This window comes from Balaenoptera musculus, chromosome 20 (assembly GCF_009873245.2).
Source record: "Balaenoptera musculus isolate JJ_BM4_2016_0621 chromosome 20, mBalMus1.pri.v3, whole genome shotgun sequence".
NCBI lineage: Eukaryota > Metazoa > Chordata > Mammalia > Artiodactyla > Balaenopteridae > Balaenoptera > Balaenoptera musculus.
The window spans coordinates 15,874,218-15,894,023 of NC_045804.1; the positions used below are offsets into that span (position 1 = coordinate 15,874,218).

General features: G+C 48.9%; 1 protein-coding gene across 4 annotated transcripts in view; it reads right to left on the bottom strand.

Annotated features, from left to right (window-relative positions):
- Positions 1-19,362, bottom strand: part of MRC2 (mannose receptor C type 2) — a 55,581-nt gene extending 36,219 nt beyond the window's left edge. For 2 of the 4 annotated variants that reach the window (XM_036836519.1, XM_036836517.1), the window contains exon 1: positions 18,995-19,361. In XM_036836519.1, coding sequence (XP_036692414.1) covers positions 18,995-19,109 — 115 coding nt within the window. In that variant the 5' untranslated portion in view covers positions 19,110-19,361. Of the gene's footprint in view, positions 1-18,994 lie in introns of all 4 variants that reach the window. The other 2 variants (XM_036836518.1, XM_036836516.1) reach the window with 2 other exon arrangements.
- Between the last annotated feature and the right edge of the window lie 444 nt (positions 19,363-19,806).

A 19,806-nucleotide genomic window follows, 5' to 3' on the forward strand; every position in this document is an offset into this window, starting at 1 on the left:
GTTGCTCCGCGGCATGTGGGATCTTCCCAGACCAGGGCTCGAACCCTTGTCCCCTGCATTGGCAGGCGGATTCTTAACCACTGCGCCACCAGGGAAGTCCTAACCTGCATATTCTTAATTGAACACACCAGCTCTGGCTTGTCAACACAAAAGTTAAATGAACTTAGAATCTTTTTCGCTTGGGAACCTCTAGGATCTCCCTAAAACTATATGTCAAAGATTAAACACTTGCTGACTTCTGCAATGACAAACCAATGGAACCTTCCTTACCCACACCTTCTTTGGAAGCACGGTGCAGGGCTTAGGAGGGTGGCTCTGGAATATGGACCCACCCAGGTACAAATCTCTTCTTGGGCCCTGGGGCCAGCTGCTTCACTTCTGCAAGCCTCACTTTGGGGAAGACACCAATATGACCAATCTCATGAGTTTCTGGGAAGATTAAGCAAGAAAATGCTTAAAGATGCTTTCTACCTTTAGCATTTGGTAATGGAAGGCCATTATTTTTTGTTTGTTTGTTTTAAATATTTATTTAGTTTTGGCTGCGTCAGATCTTAGTTGCGGCATGTGGGATCTTTCATTGCGACGTGGGCTTCTCTGTAGTTGTGGTGCACGGGCTACAGAGTGCATGGACTCTCTAGTTGCGGCACCTGGGCTCTCTTAGTTGCCCCGCGGCATGTGGGATCTTAGTTCCCCGACCAGGGATTGAACCACGTCCCCTGCAATGGAAGGCAGATTCTTAACCACTGGACCACCGGGGGAGCCCCCATTATTGTTTATTAACATTGAAGGACCTCTGCCCGGATCAGGGCTGTGAGCTCAAGAGTCTGTTTCACAGCAGAGAGCCTGGGAACCAGGCTTAGCAGATGCTGCAATCCGGATAAGAGGAAATGATAAGAGTAAATAAAGCCAAGGACTTGAGTGTTTAAGCTGCTCTTCAGAAGAATTAAAAGAAAAATAAATCCACCGTCCAGATGCAGAGTCCTCCCGCAATTCCCATGGGTGGGTCCCTGGCAACTATCATTTGTTTCTGACCTCTGAGCTTTTGGACCCTCCTCAGGTGCACCTGGAAGGGAGATGCAAGAAGAGGCCGTGGACAGTGTGACAGGGGAAAGGGGGGGGTACTTCTGGGGAGGTCAGGGCAGCATAGGGTATGCTGCTCTCCCCGCCACATTCTGGTTCTGCAGAAATCAACTCCAAGGGCAGTCGTAAAGGGAAAATGAGGTCACAAAACACGCAGCTGGAAGGGAGTGTGGAAGGAGGTGGCGAGGGCCCACGCCACTTGGGGTGGCAGATGCTGGGACAGGAGGAGGTGGGCAGAGTCTGCGTGGGCCCCTCGCTGGGACTCAGGCAGTCGCATGGCAGTGGGGCTCCAAGAATGGGAGGAGGAAAGGGTTGGAGCAGCGCAGGCTGAGAATCTCGTCTAGGAGTTCAGGTTCTGATTCTGCCATTACAATGTAAATGACCTTAGGGTACTCGGTTTTCTTACCTGTGAACTGAGGGTGGGAGGGAGGGAGACGCAAGAGAGAGGAGATATGGGAACATATGTATATGTATAACTGATTCACTTTGTTATAAAGCAGAAACTAACACACCATTGTAAAGCAATTATACTCCAATAAAGATGTTAAAAAAAAAAAATACCCTCCCTGCCTCTCCGCAGCCTGCTGGGGAGATCTACAGGGAGAGATCTATGGGGATATTGACATGATTCTTTTAGGGTCTCTCTCCCCCATTAAATGATTCCTTCAGAGCAGGAGTATGTCTTATCCATTTATCTCCCCAGTTCAGGGCATACAACAGGTGCTCAATACATGTGTGTTTTGAAATTTGTTAAAATTTGCCTTATAGCACAATATGGTCAGTTTTAAAAACGTTCCAAGTGTGCTTGAAAATAATTTGTAATTTAAAGTTTTGGGGCATAGTGACTATATATCTGCTTGTTGAATCAAATCTGCTGCTCATGTTATTTAAGTTTTTTATATCCTTACTAATTTTTTTGGGGGGGGGGTCTACTGGTTCTGAAAGAGGTATCCTCTATCAGTGAATGACAGCAGTATGTCAAATCTCCTATTATGATAGTGAATTTGTCTATTTTTCCCTGTAGCTCTGTTGCTCTATATAATTTGAAGTTAAGTGCACACAAATTTAAAACTTCCTGGTAAATTGGACTTGTTGATATGAAGTGCCCTTGTTTATTTCTAGTAACGCTTTTGCTTTCAAGTCTACTGTATCTGTTATTATATAATTTCCTTTTGGTTCATATTTGCACAGTACATCTCTTCCAATTCTTTTACTTTCAACCTTTTTGTACCATTATGTTTTTTTTTAATAAATTTTTTAAAATTAATTAATTAATTTAAAAAATACCTGAAAAAGTTAAAAAAAAAAAAAAGAAAATTAAGAAGCAAATTCAGTGGAATGCATAATAGGTGTTCCTTGGGAGAATGCTTCAGGTTTCAGTTCATTTCTTCATAAGATGAACGTTCCCACCAAAAGCATCAGAGTAAACATCATGCTTCGTATTTCCTTTCCACTGTTCATACAGCATGCATGTAGGTATAATGCTGATTAATGCAAAAAAATTACAATAGTCAATGACTTTGAATAAGCAGTGGAGGAAGCAAACATTTACTAGATTCCATGAATAAAAACCTCTCTAATAAAGCTTAAGTGGGAGGATAATGGCTCCAGCTACCCTAGCAAAGGAGGCAGAGTCCCCTTTCCTATGAATAGCTGGGCTCATGTGTGATGTTGGGAACAACACAAGCCCATACATCACTCTGAAGTGACAAGGCAAATAAATAGCAATTGAGAAAAAACAAAAAAAACATGTGTGTTGAACTGAGCTGGACCAGGGGAGGTGGAAAGGCAAGCTGTCCTGTGTCCTATAGGCAAGGGTTTAACATCCTCTGAATTGCATCCTCCTTTAAAAGCAGATCATGTACGGACAATGAATAGAAGAGCATAAGGGAAACATCCAATTATTTATTGTGCCAGGAGGTTGGGATTATGTGTAACTTTCTCTTATATTATTATAATGTTTCTAGAGTAAACAAAACTGAGGGGAGCTTCCCTGGTGGCGCAGTGGTTGAGAATCTGCCTGCCAATGCAGGGGACACGGGTTCGAGCCCTGGTCGGGGAAGATCCCACATGCCGCGGAGCAATTAGGCCCGTGAGCCACAACTACTGAGCCTGCGCGTCTGGAGCCTGTGCTCCACAACAAGAGAGGCCGCCATAGTGAGAGGCCCGTGCACCGCGATGAAGAGTGGCCCCCCACTCGCGGCAACTAGAGAAAGCCCTTGCACAGAAACGAGGACCCAACCCAGCCATAAATAAATAAATAGCGTTCCCTTTAAAAAAAAAAAAAAAAGGATATGTTTAAAAAAAAAAAAAAACTGAGGGAAGCGAGACACGGGGCATCTGAAGGTCTTTGAAGGAACCAAACCTCTCTGCATTTCCCACAGAACCCGACTCCTCGCTCAGTGTTCAGTGAGTTTGACTTGCTTTGCCCTGGAAGCTACAAAGGGTCAGATATATACACAAGGCCCATCATCACCACCACTGAGACATCACTCAGACCTCCAATGACACAATAGACTTGATCTACAAAGGAATGTCTGCGAGGGTCCTGCAAACCCTTCTCTCTCCCCACCCTTTCACACGCTTTTCCTGATTTCTTCAGTATATTTTTAGGACCATATTTTTAAAAGTACTGCTCCCACAACCAGCACAGTTCCTCCCTCTCTGATATTAATTGAAAATCAACAGCATGGTTAAGAGAGCTTGGGCTCTGGGTTCAAGGCTGGGTTTGAATTCCTCCTCTTGAACTAGTCATTTGACCTCTTCATCCTTCAGTGTCCTCATCTGTTCAATGGAGGAAATACTCCTGTTTACGGCACAGAACAAGTACTGAGTACCTCGCATGTGCCAGGAGCTGTGCTGGTGCTGACCCCTGAGTGGTTGGCAGGACTGGTTGAGACCACGGATGGAACGACTCACCACACTGCCCCACACAAGTGAGCTCATGGTGACAGCAGCCCTGGGGGCAAGGCTTCTGGAGGAGAATACGGCACCATGCGTCAAAAGCCTTCAAAAACACAGACCTTTGACCCAGAGTTCACTTCTTATGAATTTAACTTAAAGAAATAATTAAGAATCTATGCAAAGATTTTGCTACACAGCATTATTTATAACAACGATTGGGGGAAAATTAATGTCCAACAATATGGCACTGACTGTGTCAACTGAAATACACTCACACGATGGGATACTATGCAGACAACAGTAATCAAGTTATAAGAGTATTTCGACATGAATAGAGGTTCATACTGTAACTGATTTTTAAAAACTGGATGTATAATATGACCTTACTTCTATTTTCTTTTAAATAAAGTAAAGTCTGAAAAGACCTTTGTGCATTCTTGTTATTAAACTTGGGTGTCCAAATCGCCAGGGGTGCTTGTTTACAGAGCAAGTGCCCAGGCCCTACAGCAGACCTACTGAATTAGAATCTCAAGATGAAGGAATATCTGGATTGTAAACAAGGTTCCCAGGCGATTCTGAGGCTCACCAGAGTTTCAGAACCACTGTACATGCCTAAGTGTTAACAGTGGTTATCACTGACTTATGGGATACCTGGTGATTTTTATTTTCTTCTCTTTGTATTTTCTACAATTCACATGTTTGGAAATTAAAAAGAGGTATGACCTGAATGTCCAACAAGGGATAGTTACGGGACATCGGTACAACGGAATCTTACGCAGCCATGGAAGCATTGGGTGGAAATACACTGATGACATATTGACATATGAAAGAATGTTACAAATCAACACTAAAACATCTATGTAAAGTTTTATACAGAGAAAGGAAAGGAGAGGAGGGGAGACACAGTTTGGCATGCCTGTTTCTTAGTGGTGAAATTTTAGGTAACCTTTCTTTTTTGTAACTTTTTCTACCTTTTGAATTGTGTACTATAAATAGGTAACATTTTTTTTTTAATTTATTTATTTATTTTTATTTATGGCCGCGTTGGGTCTTCGTTTCTCTGCAAGGGCTTTCTCTAGTTGTGGCAAGCGGGGGCCACTCTTCATCGCGGTGCGCGGGCCTCTCACTATTCCAGCCTCTTGTTGCGGAGCACAGGCTCCAGACGCGCAGGCTCAGTAATTGTGGCTCACGGGCCCAGTTGCTCCGCGGCATGTGGGATCTTCCCAGACCAGGGCTCGAACCCGTGTCCCCTGCATTGGCAGGCAGATTCTCAACCACTGCGCCACCAGGGAAGCCCTAACATTTTTTACAATCATAAAAATGTATTCTGATCCTGAAAAAATATATATGTAACACTGTCTTTCTGAGGGCCTTGTGGGAGGGAGGGTTAGTGAAACAGAAAAGGTGCTGGTGCGTAAAAGGGGGAAGAGTAGCCTTCCAGGGAAGGAGAGAACTCAGTCTGATCCCAAAGGGCTTTGTAAACCTTACTAACAAGGCCAAGTGTGTGGAGGAGGAGGGGGGATAAAAAGATACTTCAGACATATAGATATAGATATAGATGCCGCAACGCGTGGCTTGAGGGACCCTAGTTCCCCGACCAGGGACTGAACCAGGGCCCTCTGCAGTGAAAGCCCGGAGTCCTAACCATTGGACCGCCAGGGAATAAAAATTTTAAATGAACAACAAACAGGGGAAAGATATTTCTTTTTCTTTTCCCCTATTTGTTGGCCGTGCGGTGCGGCATGCAGGATCTTAGTTCCCCAAGCAGGGATGGAACCCCTGCCCCCTGCAGTGGAAGTGCGGTCTTAACCACTGGACCGCCAGGGAAGTCCCTTGGTTTTTTTTTTTTTTTTCTTGTTTTTGTTTTTGTTTTTTGGGGTGGGGGGAGAGATTTCTAACAAATATGGCAAGAAGCTCATATAGACCAATGAGAAAAATATAGAGACCCAGTAATTTTAAGCCCCTAAGACCTGAACAGATGCGATGTTCAAGAATATGTATGGGGGCTTCCCAGGTGGTGCAGTGGTTGAGAATCTGCCTGCCAATGCAGGGGATACGGGTTCGAGCCCTGGTCTGGGAAGATCCCACATGCCGCGGAGCAACTAGGCCCGTGAGCCACAATTACTGGGCCTGCGCGTCTGGAGCCTGTGCTCCGCAACAAGAGAGGCCGCGATAATGAGGGGCCCGCGCACCGCGATGAAGAGTGGCCCCCACTTGCCACAACTAGAGAAAGCCCTTGCACAGAAACAAAGACCCAACACAGCCATAAATAAATAAATAAATAAACCCAAAGTTTAAAAAAAAAAAGTGCCATTAAAAAAAAAAAAAGAAAAAAAAAGAATATGTATGAACAGACAATTCGTGAAGAAGAAATATCCATGTCTAATGAGGTTATGGAAAAAATGTTTAAAAGCATTTGAGGGCTTCCCTGGTGGCGCAGTGGTTGAGAATCTGCCTGCCAATGCAGGGGACACGGGTTCGAGGCCTGGTCTGGGAAGATCCCACATGCCACGGAGCAACTAGGCCCGTGAGCCACAATTGCTGAGCCTGTGCGTCTGGAGCCTGTGCTCCGCAGCCAGAGAGGCGCGATAGTGAGAGGCCCGCGCACCGCGATGAGGAGTGGCCCCCACTTGCCGCAACTAGAGAAAGCCCTCGCACAGAAACAAAGACCCAACACAGCCATAAATAAATAAATAAATAAATAAAATTTAAAAAAAAAAAAAAAAAAAAAAAAAAGCATTTGAAATACTGGTAATGTTCCTATTTGCTGGATCCGACCCTTGGTTACATGGGTGTGTTCAGTTTGTGAAAATTCATTGAGCTGAACATCTGAACATGGTGTGTTCACTTTCCTGTATTTATATTATACCCCAAGAATGAAAAAATTTTAAAGCAAGGCATGGATAAACACAAAATAGAGACTGGGTGGGAGGAACAGGGATAGAGAGAGAGAAAGAGAGAGAGAGAGAAGCACATAGGCAGATATAAGTATTGTAATGTTCTCTGTCTTGGATTAGGTGGTGGATTCGCAAATGTTCATTATATTATAATGCATACTTTGTTTACAAAATGAAAGAAGACCATGCAGGGAAGCAAACTGGACTGAGTGCCCTGCTCCACCAATCACTAGGTATGTGATCCTGGCTTGCAGCCTATCTGGCTCAATTTCCTTATCCGTGAAATAGAGGAATGTGAGGATTAAAAAATACAGGGACTTCCCTGGTGGCGCAGTGGTTAACAATCGGCCTGCCAATGCAGAGGACACGGATTCGAGCCCTGGTCCAGGAAAATCCCACATGCCGCGGAGCAACTAAGCCCGTGAGCCACAACTACTGAGCCTGTGCTCTAGAGCCCGCAAGCCACAACCACTGAGCCCACGCACCACAACTACTGAAGCCCGCGTGCCTAGAACCCGTGCTCTGCAACAAGAGAAGCCACGGCAATGAGAAGAAGCCCGCTCACCGCAACAAAGACCCAACACAGCCAAATTAAATAAATTTATATAAAAAAAAAATACAGTGCATGTGGAATTGCCTAATACTGACCCTGGCCGACTATACGTGCTCAGTAAGCATTAACGCAGTTTCCATTTCTCTCACTTGTTCTCTCACTTGTGTTATATAGAAACGTCATAAGGTTTTCAAAATGGAGGAAGCCTTCCAAAAGCTTGTCCCCTGACTGCTACCTTTTTGATTTGCATTCCAATCTTGTCCGTATGGACGGCCATTTAGTACTTACAGAATTTCGTGTCCTAGTGTCTCGAAATGCAAACTTGTACTACAGCGTTTGCACCCTCTCCAGCTGTCCCTTCTGTAAACACTCCGCTGATAAGTGCGAGATCAAGAGGTTCGCGTTGGAGGGTCTGTTAATGGAAAGAGCCTGAGGCGGGTGCCTACACCGGCGATCCCGCTCTTGCTCGTGAGCACCCTGAGCGCGCCTTCAGGAAACCCCGCTCTGACGCTGACCCTCCTACGCAGGCCTCCTTGCCTGCAAGTAGCGGAAGCCCAACTCCAACTCATCATTTAAAAAAAACAAGAGGGGCAGGCCTGGAGTGGCTAGGGAAAACTGTAACCAGGGTCTCGGCCAGCCTGGGTCTCAGTGCCTCCCGCCCTGAACCCAGGTTCCACTCTCCCCTCCTGAAGCCAGGCTGTCCCCTCCGTGCTGCACCAGACACTGCAGGGCTCCCTTCGCGCCTGGGAAAAGCCCGCCCCGCCCCCACGAGACTCTGATTGGCCCCGTGGGGTCACGTGCTGCAGGCTTGGGCCAGTTAGGTGATGGGAGTGGGCGGAGGGTGCCACTGGAATCACTTGGTTGGACAGAGAGAAAGTTGTCCTCTGCCACCCCATTGCTGCAAATTACAGACATGCTAGAAAGAAAAATCACCCCTGATAAATAATCAATACATAATATAACAGAATATGACACATATGACTTCTGTTAAATTTTGGTGTGATCTTTACCAATTTTATCTTGTCTCTATGCCTCACATACAAGTTACATTCATTTATATATCACATACACACGCACACCCAAACAAATGTTTTTGAGTCTTGTTTTTGTACTTAATATTTTAGAAAAAGGATTTCTCTGTATCTTTTAATTTTGTAAAAACCATTTTAATGGCTGTATGCTATTCCATGATGTGATATACCACATTCCATTTACTCATTCCCTAGCTATTACTGCTCTTCAACTTGTAAGCAGATTTTTCTTAATTATAAATAATATATTGACCATATTGTTACATCAATCTTTGTTGGCACTTTGCGAAGCATATCTTGCCTTTTTTCTTTATTGCTAGTGATCTAAAACATTTTCCAAAGGCATATTTTGGTATTCCTTCTTTGTGAATTCTGTTCCCAGCCTTTACTGGCTCATGTATTCTAATCTTCGATGCCTTAAAACTAGTGGAGGTTCCTGTGTTTTCTCATTGGCTTATGTGAGCTTCTTGCCATAAATATTCCAGACATCTCCTCCCTGTTTGTTGTTCTTCTAAATTTTATTTGTGACTCCATCTGGTTACAACTTCTCCCACTAAGGGTAACTGCTCTCCTGCCTTCAAACAGCATAGGTCAGTGTTACCCTCTTTTTTGTATTTTATATAGATGGGATCACATGGTATGAATGCATCTGGCTCAGTATTTTTGTGAGCCTTACACTGTCGCATGTGGTTGTAGGTTGCTCATTCTCATTGCTGTATACTACTTAATTGTGTGGAGCCACCATAATTTATCCATTCTATTGTTGATGGGCATTTGGGTAGTTTTCAGTTTTGGGCTAGTTTTCAGTTTTGGGCTAGTTTTCAGTTTTGGGCTACTATGAATAGTACTGCTGTGAGCAACTTGGCTTTTTTAAGAATATAGTTTAGGGACTTCCCTGGTGGCGCAGTGGTTAAGAATACGCCTGCCAATGGAGGGGATACGGGTTTGAGCCCTGATCCGGAAAGATCCCACATACTGCGGAGCACCTGGGCCCGTGAGCCACAACTACTGAGCCTGTGCTCTAGAGCCGCAAGCCACAACTACTGAGCCCATGAGCCTAGAGCCAGTGCTCCGCAACAAGAGAAGCCACTGCAATGAGAAGGCCGCTCACCGCAACGAAGAGTAGCCCCTGCTCGCCGCAACTAGAGAAAGCCCGTGCGCAGCAACGAAGACCCAACGCAACAAAAAATAAATAAATAAAAAATAAAATAAATTTATTTTAAAAATTATTTAAAAAAGAAAAGAATATAGTTTAGGGACTTCCTTGGCGGTCCAGTGGTTAAGACTTCACCTTCCAATGCAGGGGCTGTGGGTTTGATCCCTGGTGGGGGAGCTAAGATCCCACATGCCTCTCGGCCAAGAATCCAAAACATAAAACAGAAGCAATATTGTAACAAATTCAATAAAGACTTTAAAAATGGTCTACATCAAAAAAAATCTTTAAAAAAAGAATATAGTTCCTTACATTATCTACTAAATACAAAGGAGAAAAGGTACTTTTTTAGTGGAGAGATCTGGTAGACATCACATGAACCAATTGATCAAAGTCAGCATCACCAATAAGGGAACAAACTGACAATGTGATACGATGGGAAGGACACATTTGTGTCCCACCCCTGTGGTTTTCTTTCCAAAAATGTTTAACATGAATTTAATGATTAAACAATCAAATTCAGACTGCGAACACTCTACCAAACATTTGATGCCTGAAGTCATCAAAAATCCAGTGTCATAAAAGACAAGAAGGCCAACTATTCTAGATTAAAAGAGGCTGAAGAGACACGACACCAAATTGAGTCCTAGACTTAAACAATAGCTGACATTATTGGGACAACTGGAGAAATTCAAACACAAACTACATATTAGAAAAAACTATAGTATCTGTTATATTTCTTGGATGTGATTATGGTATTATGGTTTTATAGGAGAATGTCTTTGTTTTTAGTTGATACATGGTTAAGTACTGGTGTGAAATGTCACGTCTACAACTACTCAAAGATTCACCACACACACACACACACACACACACACACACACACACACACACAGAGTGAGGTAAAGCAAATGTGACCAAGGATCCTCAGATCCTTAGAAATGAGGTTAAGCATCTATAAAGTTAGAAAATCCTTCCCTCAGGGACCAAGACTGACTGCAAGGCCGTTTCCTATTGAATTCCTATTTGACCAAGCTGCTCTGACTCAGGGCTGTTCTCTCTGCAGTCAGACAGGTTCCCAACCCTGTGTCTGAGATTTCAAAGCAGTCTATTGCTTCCATCTTCCTTCTAACAAACTTAAAAATTGCACCTAAAATGAAATCAGCACACATTTGCCTCTAGAACGTTCCTCTACATTTGGGGCTGGGGGGAGAGGTTGCTCTTCAAATATAAGCTTCAGGAAGGTAGGAGTCATGACTGGCTTGTTCACCATGGTGTCATCAGCATCAAATACCACACCTGGCACATTGTCAGTGCTCGGGAAAACAAAACAGTTAACCAAATGAATGAGAAAATGCATGTCAGTGATCAGACATGCATCTTCAGTTAATTATTACCCGTGTGTGTATATTAGTTTGTATGATTGCCTTGTGGTCATGATAACTTTCCTTCTTACATATATTTCCATGTACTGGCATTAGTTCTTTGTTTTTGGCCACACTGCTGCACCTCATGTGGAATCTTAGTTCCTCCACCAAGGATCGAACGTGCATCCCCTGCATTGGAAGGGCAGAGTCTTAACCACTGGACCACCTGGGAAGTCCCTGGCATTACATGTGTCATTATATTCTATATTTGTCATTTAGAACTACGTAAATTGTCCATCGTGTTAAGATATCTTGATTAGCCATGCTCTTGTTGTTGGGCATCTAGATGGTTTCCAATTTGTTTTGCTACTATAAATAGCACTTCTATGAACATTTTTTTTCTCTTTGGGATTAATGCCTTACAAATTCCCCAAGTGGAATTATGAGGTCAAAGGAGATGAAGGCTTACATATCTAGCTTCTTACGTCTTGTCTGAAAGACTGAATGCTAAAAAACTGAACTAATTTACGTGCTCCAGTCATACATATTAGTTGCCTCACAGCTCTGCCAAGATTAGGCTTTCTATTTTTACTAGTTTAATTACATATTTTTTAAAGTTAATTTCTTTAATTTCTAGTGATCTTTGCACTTTCTACATGACAACTTGCCAGCTGAATTTTCTCGTGATCAGCTGTAAATTGAAACTAAAAATGTTAAATTATAATCCTGTTGTCCAATACCATTTACAAGTACAGATTCATTTTCCCATTAGTGTGTTGCTTCTGGTGTGTCTTACGTTAAGTTCTTATAACAGTCTAAGTCTACTTTTGAAATGTATTCTGGTCCACTGGACTTTTTTTCTGTTTATTTTAATTCAATGTCATATGTTTTTCACGATTGTGACATCATCTAAAACTCTGGAAACTCATTGCCTTTCTACTACTACAAACTCATTGCCTTTCCACTACTACAAACAAAATTCTCATCACAAGAAAAAAACTTTGTAAAGATGTGAGGTGATAGATGTTAACTAAACATTGTGGAGATCATTTTGCAATACGTACAGATATCAAATCATTATGTGTACACTTTAAACTCAATACAATGTTATATGTCAATTACATTCAGTAAAACTGGTTGGTGGGGGGGAGCTCTTTGGAACACTTGTCTTTTTTTGTTTGGTTCAATACATATTTACTGAATGACAGTGTCCAAGGCTGGAAGCTGTGCAGGGTTGACAAAGCCCTGCCCCAGAGGTGCTCACAGTCTGGGAGGGGAGGAAGGGGCTCCACCAGGCGGGCGGCAGCGATGAAATGGCAAAGGAGTCTGGGGAGAAAGTCTCCTTCCAGCTGAGGCTGCAGGTATGAGGGAGGACCCGGAGCCACACCTGCGGAGCCAGACGCTCCTGGCCAAGCTAAAAGCGGGAGCGGGGGCCGCACTGGTCAGGACTCAGGGCACCTGAATTTGACTTGCTCAAGGGTTTGAAGAGAAAGGCTGGAACCTGACCATGGAAGGCCTCAAATTCTCAATTCAACTCTGTTCTGTTGGCGATTAAATCCGCCCTTTTGGATCACAAATCTGGCAACAATGTGGGCTCTGGACTGAGGATGGAAGCCAGGAGGCAGAGACTGCAGATGCAAACCACATCACAGAGGCCAGAGGGAGAGAAAATTTTCAAACAGTGTCCATCAATATGGAAGCAGCTAAAGAAAAAAAACACAGTACATCCTTCCTACCAACTACTGAGCACCATTAAGAATGGCACAGCTCTGAAGCCTGTAATGGAAATGCCATGAATATTATTAAATAAAATTTATTGTATTATACAGTATAAAATGTGGTTCTGTTTGTGTAAAAGGAGTATTTATATGGGTGTATATGCATAAAGAACGGAAGATTACGCCGTTTAAAAAACTACTGACAGGGCTTCCCTGGTGGCGCAGTGGTTGAGAATCTGCCTGCCGATGCAGGCAACACGGGTTCGAGCCCTGGTCTGGGAGGATCCCACATGCCGCGGAGCGGCTGGGCCCGTGAGCCACAGCTACTGAGCCTGCGCGTCTGGAGCCTGTGCTCCGCAACAAGAGAGGCCGCGATAGTGAGAGGCCCGCGCACCGCGATGAAGAGTGGCTCCCGCTTGCCGCAACTGGAGAAAGCCCTTGCACAGAAACGAAGACCCAACACAGCCAAAAATAAACAAACAAAATAAATAATAATTAAAAAAAAAAAACTACTGACAGTGGTTACTGTTAGGGTGCGTGTGGAAGGAAGGGAGGACCTCAGATTTTTTACATGTTACCCCTGTATGGTCTGACCGTTTTCCACCGAGCATGCATCATTAAAACTGAGGCTATCAACAGCACCCATGCTACAGGGTGAGGCCTGCAAAGGGGCACTGCATTTAGTAATTAGGAAGCCTCATTACCAGGACTGCTGGGAGGCAGCTCCTTAGGAGGCAGGTTACGGTGAGGCAGGATGACAGGCGGCTGGGTATGCATTGCAAGGGCAGAGTCCAGGGAACTCAGCTCTGAAAGGAAGTTTAGCTGAAGAAGCTTCATGATGAAAAGAAGCAAAAAAGGAGGGAAGTAAATTGAGGGGCCTGAGGGGTAAGGACAGGTGAGGATGGATTTTTTTTTTCTTTAGGATTTAAATTTACTTTCAGAAAAAGTATGGTTACTTTTAGGCACTTATGGTATGTCATCAAGCAGTAAAGGGTAATCAAAGACCTACTTTGATTAAAAAAAAAAGTGGCTGTAGCTAGGGCTTTGTATGTTGAGGATTGTGTCTTTTTCATGTTTAAGTCCCTTGATATTCATGTTTTCTCTTCCTAATAATAATAAAAATAGCAATAATTTAATATTATTTGTTAAGAAGTGACTGTGTCCAGCACTGTACCACGTAACTCATACATATATTGTCATTTCTTACGATATCCCAACGAGGGGCTATTATTTTATTTTTCCCATTTTACAAGTGAAGAAACTTGAGCCTCTGCCCGAGGTCACGCAGCTGGCGAGTGGCATTAATTACAGCCCCACCGACCCTGTCCCGATTTACATCTGAGACTGAGGAGGCGGGGCGTTCCCAGCCACGCCCCCTCCAGCCTCAGTCTACAGTGGGGAGCGCCGTGTCCGCCTCCCGTTCCAAACACTTTCTGAGGATGTCGGGAGAGGCTGGGAAACTGGCTTCTTGTTTTTCCCTGTAGGAGCTCCAAGCCCACCACGGCAGCTTCTCACCATGTCCTTCTAGAAGTGACCCCCAAGAAAAAGAGAAAAAAGGCAGCCTCTCCCTTCTGGGGCTTATCCCCGTGTCCACCCTCTGGGAGCTTGTGTCCCTTTAGCCCAGGTGAGCCCAAGCGGCAGTGACCAGGACCCCTCGGTGTCCTTCTCAGGATCCTGAGTCTTGACGGAAGGGGCAGTGGCCCCCAGGCAAGAAGAGAGGAAGGGCATTCCAGGCAGAGGGAGCGGTGTGTGCGAAGGCCTGGAGCGAGGGGGGGCAGTGAGGGTTCAGGGAGGAAGGAGCGGCGCGCTACGCTACGGGGGAGAGCAGGGAAAAGGCGTGGGGGGCTGGGTGACTGGGAAGAAGCTGAGGTTTCAGAGCCATCGTCCTGCAACAGAGCCAAGGCTTTTGCGGGGGCAGGATGCACAGTCAGAGGTACTCAAGTGGGGCGGGGAGAGCTGAGGAGAGGCAGAGAGCCTGGGCTCAGCCAGGCAGGATGGAAGGAGTCTACACGGTCAAGGGGCTCGGGAGAGGGGACAGAGGGTCCAAAGAAGAGGGGGAAGGGCAGGAAAGAAACTAACCACTGGAGTTCCACATGGAGCCACAGGTGGGGGACCAACCCAATCTGTCCTCTAAGAGGCTGGAGCTGGCTGAGGCCGCAGATGCCACTACACAGCCTTCATTCCGTCTGCCTTTTCAGGACACAGCCCCTAGCTGAGGCGTGACTGGGATCTGCAGTGCCCGGGGTGAGTTCCAAGAGCTGCATCACCGCTCAAAGGCCCCCCCCACCGCCCCAGATTTATAGGATCCAGTCACGGGAAAGCGGCACCCCGTCATCTCATGAAGGGCTAAACCGGAAGGGACACTTCCTGTCAGCAATGCCCAGGCCCTCCAAGTCCAGGGACCCCCACAGGAGGTGCAGGGGAGGTGGGCTCACAAGAACAGGCCGCAGTCACTCCTTCCCGCAGCACCGCGCAGGCTCGGTAAACATCCTCCTACTGACTGGATGAACAAATATGAAATCCCTGACCGGAGGGAAGCGGGGCTCCTCCTCCATCGGGCCCCTTCAGTCCCTCAGGAGCAGGCACCTCAGACCCCCGAGGATACTGAGGGGGGGCTCTGTCCCTGCATCTGGGGCTCCATCCCTGCGTCTGGGGGCCCTGGGGCTGGGGAAGAGACAAGCACCCAGACAGCTGGGGTGTAACAGAGGGCCGCCCACTCTACCCCCTTCCCAGGGTTCCTCTCAGGAGGACACATTGAGAGGATGTCCTAGAGGACTTGGAGCTTTGGGGGAAAGCCCCTAAAGTAGAATTTTCCAGCCTTTCCTAACACACACTCCGGCAAAGTTCATTTTACGGAGACGCAGCGTGGTCTGGTACCTAAGTGCTCAGGCTCAGTAGCCACACCTGGGTTCGAATCTCGCTTTCACCTCTTTCTAGCCATGTGTTCTTGCGCAAATGACTTAACATCGCTAGTCTGTTCACCGGCAGTGTGTGAGATGGGTGATAACACATCCCAGGGTTGTGAAAGATGGAAGAGCCCTTGTCCTACAGTATGCCACACAGCACCCAGAGCATTAAGAATGGGAGCCACTGCGGTTACCACTTCATCCCTCTGAAGGGTGCAACAGGGTTCCTATTTAACGCTTAAATTAGTGGTGAATCCAAATGAATGCTCTTCTGAGAACTTCATGGTGCTTCTGAAATCATCTCACTGGCCCAAATCAACCATACCCTGCAGGCATCAGGAAACTGATGAGATTTCCCTATTGTGAACAATGGGGACCAAGACCCTGGCCTCCTCCTCCCCTGCCTGCACCCTCAACTTGTCCAGGTCAACCCAGCAGAGGGCTGGATCTCAGCACTAACCACAGCTCAGCTGGGCACTATCTCAGCCCTGGCAGCTCACAGAAGGCAAGCGGTTGGAGAAAGGAAGACTGGGTGGAGGGGCAGTAAGAAAGCTCTGAACTCCATGACTCACCAGAACCTGGGCCAGAAGTGCAGGCCATCTGTCCGGCTGACTCTGGCAGCAGCAGCAAGTACCTGCTGCCTTTCCAAAGGGGTGCCTCCCTCCCTGTCCTTTAGACAGCAGGGTCTGTCCCCACAGCAAGATCTCCCAAGGTCTCCTCACTCCTGGACCTGGATATCTGATGCCTGGGGCTCCCAGCAACCCTCTTTCCAATCTGCACCTCATTCCTCTGGTCAGAAGCTCCCAGGGGTTCTCCAGGGCTCCCCACCGCCAGCCGGCAAGTTGCTCCCCCACCTTGGCCTCTGGGAAAGCTGGCCAGTTTCCTCTTCGCTCGAGCTTCTCCCCCACCTCACTGAGGAACTCTCCACCTCAGCCCAGCAAGCTTCCACAGAATCCCCAGCACAGCCCAGGCCGCCTTGCCCATCTCGCCCTCTCTGCTCCCCTCCCCGTGTCTGCAAAGCCTGGCCCCTCCCAGCCTCCCTCCCGAGGGCCTTGGTGACCCTTTGCCCCACACAGTTTCTTCTGCTTCTCTAAGGACACAACTTACACCTCCCCTGTACCTTCCCTCCTCCCCAAGTAGTTGGCTCAGCATGGAGCAGTGAAGGATACAAAAATGCATCAATACTGCAATTAACAAAGAGGCCTTCCAGCTACAAGCTTTGCAGGGTGCCCCTCTGGGTACTCCACAGCGGGTGGAGAAAAGATGGATTCTGCCATTCCACACCAAGAAGGCGCTGCTGCCCTGCCGCCCCCAAGGGGCTCTGCGGTGCCCCATCCTCTTCCCTACTGGTGGTCAAGAAGCCACCACGTGCACGTCACCCCCACGGTAAGTTTCACCCCAGCAGCACTGGCCTGCCAAGCCGAATCCTATCTCCCACGAGCATTTCCTGGGGCCATCTGGAGCCTGGTGCTGATAAACTCTTTCCAGTGACCACCCAATTCGTCAGGTACAGGGGGACGAGGAAAGAATTCGGCTAGAAGAGGAGTATTCTGGGCAGAGGGAACAGGGCAGGGACAGTACCTGCAACAATTTCAACATCCTCTTGCTCAGCTGCTGCTCTGGAGACCAGGCTATCCCCACCCCACCCCACCCCCGCCCTCATCTCCAGCTCCCCTCCATCCACCCCTGCCCACACCTAAGCTTCTCTGGGGTGATCAGTGCATTGCCCTGGAGACTGGCCTCTCCGAGGCTATGGGGGACACAAGCCCAGGGACACAGCCTGAGGAAGGGCAAGGGGGGCCTGGAGGAGACCCAGAGGCAGAGGGCCACTCCAGGCATCCTCCCTGACCTGGCTTCTCACCAGGCATTTCCAGCTCCCTCTGTCAAAGGCTCCATAGGGGAAAAGGCCGAGTCAGCACTCTGGCCACAACTCTCCCAGGGCCTGGCTTTACAATGTGCTCTGGGGCTCTTGGAATGGCCATGCTCCTCCACCCCTCCCGCCCAGCCTGCCTTCACAGAGGAGTAAGATGCAGGGAGGCAGGGGAACAGCCTGGGTGCCTGGACCTGCAGTGGATAGGGAGGTACTTCCTGGTTTGTGTTTGCCTGACATTCAGTTCCGGGTGGGTCTGGAATTCAGCAGAGGGGCTCTGCCCGGTGTGAATATGCATCACCCGGCCCCCAGCTCTCCCATCGGCACAATCGGGCACAATCCGGGCACAATCCGAGCAGATACGTGTCTTGGTCGCCTACGTCACGCCATCAGTGGGGCAGGCCAACCCAGCAAGCACTGGCTGTGGCTAGAGGCCCCAGATCCTCCAGGGGGCTGTCTGGACTTGGCACAAAACTGCACACGCTGCACTGACTGTCCCCTTTCACTCAGCCCCCTCCCCAAATGAAACGTAAAGCAAGACCAAGCTTTATAGGCCCAGCAATGGGGCTGTAATAACCACACTCCCTGGCAGTTCCAGCTCTGACTCCTGCAAGCCCCCCAGGAAGTAGATCTTTCCCTTTCCCTCTGGGATTCCTGGTGAGGAGTCTGTCTGTCCCCACACTTCACTGTCATCCTTTGAAAGACCAGCAGAAAGAATGCACAGCTTTGGGTTTTTGTTTTCTGTCGGTTGGGTATTTGCATCTTTAGCAGCTTTTTTGCCGCCCAAGATCTGTCCATTCTGGAGGGGTGCCAGCTTGGCCAGGGCCGCCCACACAACACTACACCACACACACACACACACACACACACACACACACACACACGCACGCACACCGTGCCCAGCCTGTCGCTGCATCCTCCTGATGGCACAAAACTGCCCCACAGAGCTCCATTCAACTGGTGCGGATGCCGCATGCCACAAGCTGTCCTTGAAGACCAAGTGTGGAAAAGAAAATACAAACATCCCCGAGGTGCCGGGAAAGGCAAACAAGCCCTTACGAATAATTCAAAAACAACAGTAATGCATCGGTCCTGGAGCAAAGCAAGGAGCCCGGCCTGGAGCCTCCTCTGGTTTCGTCGGACGCGCCCTGCCTGTCCCCGGGCCCAGGGCAGGGCCGGCGCCGGGTGGTCCCAGAGGGCGGGCGCGGGGGTCCTCCCGGAGCCCGCCCTCTTCCTCCGAGGCGGCTCGAGACCCCCGGGCTCCCCTCCCCCGCCGCCCGCCACATCTGGTTCCACTCAGATCCTCCCCCCACCTCCAGGCGCGCTCCTCCTCCCTTCTCCCCCGCTTTCAGAAAAGCGGAGACGATTTTTTAAAACCCAGTCGCACACGCACACGCACACACACACACACTTCTGGGGGGGAAAAAAAAAAAAGGAGGGAAAAGTCGGGAGAGGCCCGCTTCCCGGCGCTCCCCTCGCCCGCCCCCGAAGTTGGCCAAGCTGGCAGCGCCTTACCCGAGAGGGCAGCGGCGGCGGCCCCGGGGCGGCCGACGTGCAGACCCCCGAGGAGCAGGGCGCAGCGCAGCAGGTGACGAGGCCAGGGCGCGGGAGCCGGCCGGCCGGGCCCCATGCCCGCGGCGTGGCGCTAGGGGACGCAGGGACCGAGGGCGCACGGGCGCGGCGCGCGGTGGCGGCCCCGGCGCTGGGCTGTGGTGACCGCCCGCGAGGGGCTCGCGTCTTCCTCCGGGTCGGGAAGAAGTGATGCCTCCCGGGGCGAGGAGGGGAGGAGGAGGGAAGGAGGCAGGCCGGGCGGAGGGAGGGCGGAGGGAGGAGCGCAGAACCCGGGAGGAGGGTTTGAGGGGCAGAGGGGAAGGGAAGCGGGCAGCGTGGGAGGGGAAGGGGAGGAGGAGCGGGCAGGCGCGGGGCCGGGGCCGGGGCCGGGGCCGGGGCCGGGGCCGGGGCCGGGGCCGGGGCCCGAGAGACAGCGCCGAGAGGGAGAGGAAGGGGAGGCGGGAGAGAAGGATCCGCGGGGTCGAGGAGGACCCCGGCGTGCTCTCTTTCTCTCGCTCTCCGCTTCCCTGTCTCCCCGCCTCGCCTTCCCTCTCTTCTCTGTCCGGGCCTGGAGCCCCAGACGCTGCGTCACAACTCCCCGGCTGGCGCGGGCGGGGAAGCAACTGCAAAACTTTCCGCAAACTTCACCGCGTGGCGGGACGTGGGCTGCACCGCCCGACTGGGCGGGGCGGTGGCGCGCGGCGGACCCAGGCGGCCAGACCCCGGCCCTTGGCACCCCCTCTGTCCCGCCTCTTTCTGCCCACGTCTCCAGCCCA